Source organism: Zootoca vivipara, chromosome 4 (assembly GCF_965207765.1).
Source record: "Zootoca vivipara chromosome 4, rZooViv2.hap1.1, whole genome shotgun sequence".
Taxonomy (NCBI): domain Eukaryota; kingdom Metazoa; phylum Chordata; class Lepidosauria; order Squamata; family Lacertidae; genus Zootoca; species Zootoca vivipara.
In genome coordinates this window covers 78,436,440-78,442,898 of record NC_142587.1, presented here as the reverse complement: position 1 = coordinate 78,442,898, position 6,459 = coordinate 78,436,440, and the positions used below count along the sequence as shown (strand labels likewise).

Sequence of the window (6,459 nt, the reverse complement as noted above, 5' to 3'; positions counted from 1 at the left end):
GCATTTAATCATGTCCGACTCTTCGTGACCCCATGGACCAGAGCACGCCAGGCACTCCTGTCTTCCACTGCCTCCCGCAGTTTGGTCAAACTCATGTTTGTAACTTCGAGAACACTGTCCAAACATCTCGTCCTCTGTCGTCCCCTTCTCCTTGTGCCCTCCATCTTTCCCAACATCAGGGTCTTTTCCAGGGAGTCTTCTCTTCTCATGAGGTGGCCAAAGTATTGGAGCCTCAGCTTCAGGATCTGTCCTTCCAGTGAGCACTCAGGGCTGATTTCCTTCAGAATGGATAGGTTTGATCTTCTTGCAGTCCATGGGACTCCCAAGAGTCTCAAGAGTCATCAAACCTCAAATACACTTTTTCCTAAAGGTTTCCACAATTTTGGCCACTAGTGTATAATATAATGGTTGGGAGAGAGAAATTGCTCATTGTGAATAACCACCACGTGAACATCCTTTTACAGCTGGTATGAAGCCACAGGACTAAATGTAGTGCCATGCTCTTCCAAACTTCCTTCTATATGGGTGCATTTAACCAAATCCCCAGCTGTGTTCCTGTGCCGTGGGCTGGGTATGATCCTAGCCTAGGGTTTCAAATTCTATGCACACCCAACTAGAAGGAAGTCCTGCTGAACTCACTTAAAACCATCTTCCAAGTGAAACACGCATCAGGTCAGGGTATACATTAGGGATATTCCCCCTTGCTGACTTAAGGGTTTGCACACACTTCCCCTTCCATACTGGGCTTGTGCCCTTCCGGGAGAAAAATAATCTAAAGGAGTCAGTGAAAATGAGACAATTCCTGAAGGAAGTGATGGCGGCTTCCATTGATTCAAGAGGCTACTTTGGACAGGCTCCTCTGTTATAGAACCATATAGAATTGTAGAGTTGGCAGGGACCCTGAGGGTCATTTCGCCCAACCTCCTGCAATGAAGTGAAAGACCTCATACGAAGTAAGATACCTGTTCGGTCTTTTTCTTTTGAGCGCAACACAGAAGGCAATGCTTCAGAATACGGCTATATATACAACAAAGTGTCCCAGCAGCTATACAAAACCACCTTCTTATTTAAACATAATAAAAATAAAAAGTTTCCCACTTATTTACAAAGACGAGCTCCAGTAAATGCTGGCCTGTTCTTTACAATAGCAAACCTACAGCAGCAGCAGCAGCAATCAGGTTTTCACCAAACTCAAGCTTTGCATGTATTTACATTTAGGATTCAGGGGTAAGGGCAACACAGTCTATCTAGTCTTCCATCCCCACCCCAAGTGGCAAAATCCTACACCAATAAGCAGAAGTTTGCATTCCACGTCCTGAGCACACACACACCCATCTTCAACCATGCAAGGGCCTGGCAGTGGCAACGGTACAGGGGTAAGCACAGCAGAGAGATTTAGCGACCCCTGTTGGTACTAGCGAAATTGTCCAACAGGAATAGGTGGAATTGTCCAGGCTCTATATCTCTCCTCTGAGCTGTTACACACCACAGGGAGAGGGACGGAGTATAAGCTCACCTAGTGCCAGTATTTATGCAAGTGCAGCCTACCTGGTTCCAGTTTCAGCACTACTGAGAACAAGGGTGGGTGATCTGTAGTCCTGCAACACCTGGAGGTACACAACTCCCATCATCCCTAACCCTTGGCTGGGGTTGATGGGAGTTGGAGTCCAACAGCATCCCACCACCTGAATTGAAGTAAGCAGATGGAGGAGGAGAGCCACTAGCCTAGGAAATTTAATTTAAATTTTTTTAAAGGAAGTAGCATATGACATCACACATACTCTCAGCGCTCCTTTAAGCATGGTCAGGATTCCGACCTCTAATCATTTCCCTGGGGTGGGGGATTTGCATGAATCCCATGTTAGACACGCACACGATTTGCTGATATACAGTACAAAACTTAATGCTCCTTTTGTGAGATGTTTACCCTGTTTTTTCCCTCCTGTTCGGAGAAATAAATACATAAAATCAGTTCTAAAATAAGCTACCGAATGACCGAACTACAGCTACGCTAGATCATAAAAGTTTACTGCTAAAAACTTGCTGCATTAGAACTGTTGTCAATGTCTAGACTTTGGCGCTCAGAATGCAGGAAGCCACCTCCCAGAGTTAAGGGCCCCGTACCTGCCACAGGTACTAACTTCATATCCAGCTCATGTGGAATATGCAGCAAGGCTAAGCGGGAAGTTTGTTGGAGAGAAGACACCTCCTAAGGTTAAGTTGGGGTCCCTGTCACATATAGGTCTTTAGAGTTGATGACCAGAACCTTGATTTGAACTAGAAACCTAACTTTCAGCAAAGTTCCCTGCCTTCCAGTTTCAGAGCCTTCTTCAAGGGCAGCTTCACATTAGGGCACATTTTACAAATTGATCCCAAGGGGCTACAGAACAGTCTTCGCCAATCTGGCATCCTCCAACTGCAGCTGATGGAAGTTGTGGTCCAAAACATCTGGAAGGTGCTAGGTTGGCAAAGGTGACAACAGAGGACATGGAATTCCACAGGGGCAAAGCCTACATAGAAGCAATTTCTATGTGGGAGTATGCGACAGACAACTGGGGAGCAGCTAGGAAGCAACTGATAACTGGGGATCTGCAACTAAGCCACAATCTCTGTAACATGGGACTGTGCGCCTCCTAATTAGATAAGCTGGAAGTTCCAAGACAGCATGTAGTGTAGAAGAATGACCCTTGTAAAAAGGCACAGAGAAGAACTGACCGATCCACTGGGACAAATCTGAAAGAATTAGTGCAGGTGCTGAGGTGGGGGAACTGCACACACATAGGCTTTCGCAGGCCCTGGACAGGAGTGGACGGCTGTTTGTGCAGAGTTCCAGGATCTATGAGAATACATGTAGGCTTCCGCCCGCCAGACATGCAGATGGGCTAAGAGGAACCACAAAAGGGCAGCCTGTTGGTTCAGGCTAGCAGGCTGCCTGTTCTGTTCCCACCATGGCCAATCACTGCTATAAAAACCAGAAAGGCACAGGGCCCCTTAGCCCATCAGAGAGAGTTAAGCTACCATCGGCAAACGGCCTTTTGAGAATACTGGAGCCATGAAATCTTTGACTGCCATATTGCAAGCTGCCCTGTGATCTTCGGATGAAGGGCAGCATAGAAATTTAATTTGAAAAAAATAACCAGATGCCTACGGAAGCCTACAAATAGGACTCAAGTACAACAGAACTTCCCCCACCCGTGATTCCCAGGGACTGTTTCTCTGAGAGCAGAGGCAGGGCACGGCCACAATGGCTAGCAGCCACTGCAAACCACATCCTCCGTGAATTTGCCCAATTTTCTTCTACAGACATCCAAGTCAGCGGCTGTCACTGTATCACTCCCATAAGATTAGAGATGGGAAGGTTTGGGGGGAAAGCAGAAAAATGGGGGGGACAGGACCCAGGTTTTTCCCCATTTTTCCCCAAAGCTGTTTCCCCCCCCCCCAGAAAAATGGCTTTGGAAAAAAAAACCTGGTTTTTCCCAATTTTTCCAGGCCTTCTTATATCTAATCTTATGGGAGTGAAATTCATGGTTTCAAAGACGTGCTGTGTGAAGAAGTACCGTCTTTGGTCTGCCCTGGATCTTACAACATCCCACTTGACAACCTGACATTTAGAAGACATCTGAAGGCAGCCCTGTTCAGGGAAGTTTTTAATGCGTGACATTTTAATGTATTTTAAATTTTTGTTGGAAGCCTCCCAAAGTGGCTGGGGAAACCCAGCCAGATGGGCGGGGTACAAATAATATATTATTATTATTATTATTATTATTATTATTATTATTATTATTATTATTATTATTAATCGCATGTCCGTGAATTCTAGTATAATGAGAGGAGAAAACCTTTCACAGGAGAGGAATCTTTTGTACACTGCCCAGGAATGAGTCATGCTCACCTCAAGGGCCACTTGTGGCCTTTTGTTTACCAGCTAATCAAGTCTTCCATGTGCACCCTCCACGAGGTCACCCTCGTACTGCCCCCCCAACAGCCTTCCCCAAGCTGGTGCCCTCCAGACACTGCAACTCCCAACAGTACAGGCCTTCTGTACCTATGACCCCAAGGGCTGTTGCAGGGCTAAGCAATAGCAGTGAAGAAGTGCCAAACCTGGGGGGCACCCCCAAAGGAACATTTCTCCCCTCGGAAATCCCTCACATAAAAATAGGATCAACCCTCCCGAAAAATAAAGATTTCCCCTTCTTCTAAGTTCACACAATTTGCCCCAAAGGCAAGATATGAAGCGGCTAGACATAAATATCAAATAAAAAATAAAATCAGGTTTCCAAGAGAACAGTAATGAAAAAATAATATTAATATAATAAAATAATAATAATAATAAGCTACAATATTTACAATGGATTTTTTCTACAGCAAGGATCTGCATGAACTTGTTTCTTTTGGAAACCCACTTTTCCTTCCTTTTCTTTTTACAAAGAGGTGGCTCCCTGTCTATGCCATCCTTTGGCAACCCTCTGGCCTTCCAGAGGTTTTGGACCACTCCCTTCCGTCGCAGCCATCTGGCCCCAGGTTGCCAAGGGGTAGTCTATGCATAGGTACAAAAAAAGCCAACCTTCTTCAGTTCCACACCCGCACTCGACAGGAAGGCTGACAGATGGCTTTAGAAGCACAAGAAGCTCCCTTTTCAAGCTTCTGCTAATTAGGACGCATTGCTCGAACTGCATACCTGTGCCAACACTCTTTGGAAAGAGCACAAAATCCTATTTGGGGTTCAGCATGGCTAAGGTGGCATCTCAGAGTTCATTGCACAAAAGCAGCACTCAGCAGGTAAACTGGCATACAGCTGCATGAGCAAGAACTTGTCTATTAAGCACAGTAAATTATCACTGCATACTCCCTTTTGCTTCTGAGTGTTGCATGCTTCTCCCTCTTCTCTAGAGAAAAGCCAGCCCTCACAGGACAGGTGAAAAGCCACAATAGTTTTGACTTCAAAGACCACACATTTGTCCCAAATCTTCCATGAACTAATGCTGTTTCTTACCCTGCACCAGAAGAATCAAGTTTGGCACACGCTCCCTCCCCACATAAATAAGTTATTTAAAAATGTAACAGTGTTGGGAGCTGGACCCAACACGCCAGGGTTCAGATCCCATCTCCAAAATGGATTAATTCAAGGTTGCATACATTGCTTTCTTTCACCTTCAAGGAACACTGGAGGGCCCACCTCACAAACTTGCGATGAAGAGGAGCAAGATGAGAAAGGGAAAGCACTACACTCTGGCCAGTATTACTCCATTCAGGATGGGACCAACATCCTAAACCATGCAGGAAACTGAGTTACTCCTAATTTTGCAGATTTATATAACCCTGGGGGACAAACAAGCACCCAGAATTATACCATGAGCTAGAAGCTTTTCTCGTAAAAGCAGCAGGATCTGTTAGTTGCCTAAACGAAGTTATTTTGTGTCGCGGCAGATAGAATTCAGCCTGCAAGCCACTACCCTACAGAAGACTGTTGCAACGTTGCATTTCAAAGCGCAGGAGTTGCCTGCACAAAATAAGTCAAGTACGATGATTAAATAACAGCACCAAGTCCTTTTTCTCAATCAGATCAGTCCTGCAAGGGGGTAGGGTGTTTTGCTAACACACAGGCGGTTGGGGGTGGGTTGTTTTCATTTAGGCAAGGCCCCTTGGTTTTGGTGGTCCAACACAGGTGACGTTGGAGACAGTACGGAGTCTGCTTCACTTGAATCCAAGGAGAGTACCGGGGAAATTACTTTGCAGGGCCTCTGTAAGGCTTGGTCTCATAGCAGCATTGGAAGTGAACTGGAACGCTGATAAGCTGTTATCTTTCAATACGACAAGGGAGGGGGAGCTGCCGGCATCAGATAACAGTGTTGTTGGAAGTGTGCCAGAGGCCTGGCCTTCTCCTTGTGATCCCTTATAGATGTACTAACCAAGGTAAAAGTAAGCTGCAAGGGGCAACAGTTGGACACAGAAGCCCACCTGATACTCCACAGAACAAAATACTTCAGGGTCCCAGAGAGGAAAGCACCCTTCCCTGCAGAGGATGCCCTCAGGTGTCCTTTGGCGGAACCAGGCTGCCAATCATTTGCAACTGTCCACGTTGTTGTCCGTACTTCGTTCTGCATCCGTCGGCGCCGAGTAAGACGCCTCCACGCTGTGCCACATGCCGTAGGCAAAATAAATAACCAGACCTGGAGGGAGGGAGGTAAAGGGGCACAGCGTTGGAGAGAGCCTGAAGTCATCCGACAGCACACAAGCCAAAGCATGACGCCTGTTTAATCTCTCCCCCGCTGAAAATGCCTGGTGTCTTCCCATCAGCAATACCACCATCTGGTTAGGCCACATATAAGGGTCAGAACCAAGCCCAGCCCTGTCACCCGGCAGGATGCAGCAACCTGCGGCAGGCAGAACCACGGAGGGAGGGAGATGGATGAAGGCAGAAACTGGTGTCTGAATGGGGCTACAAGACTTCTGGAAGGA

General features: G+C 46.5%; 1 protein-coding gene across 2 annotated transcripts in view; it reads right to left on the bottom strand.

Annotated features, from left to right (window-relative positions):
- Positions 1-4,283: 4,283 nt before the first annotated feature.
- SLC7A1 (solute carrier family 7 member 1) overlaps positions 4,284-6,459 on the bottom strand; it is a 41,256-nt gene continuing 39,080 nt past the window's right edge. Inside the window, exon 12 of one of the 2 annotated variants that reach the window (XM_035114950.3) lies at positions 4,284-6,170. In XM_035114950.3, the coding sequence (XP_034970841.1) occupies positions 6,061-6,170 (110 nt within the window). In that variant the 3' untranslated portion in view covers positions 4,284-6,060. The remainder of the gene's footprint in view (positions 6,171-6,459) is intronic. The other variant, XM_088668247.1, reaches the window with a different exon arrangement.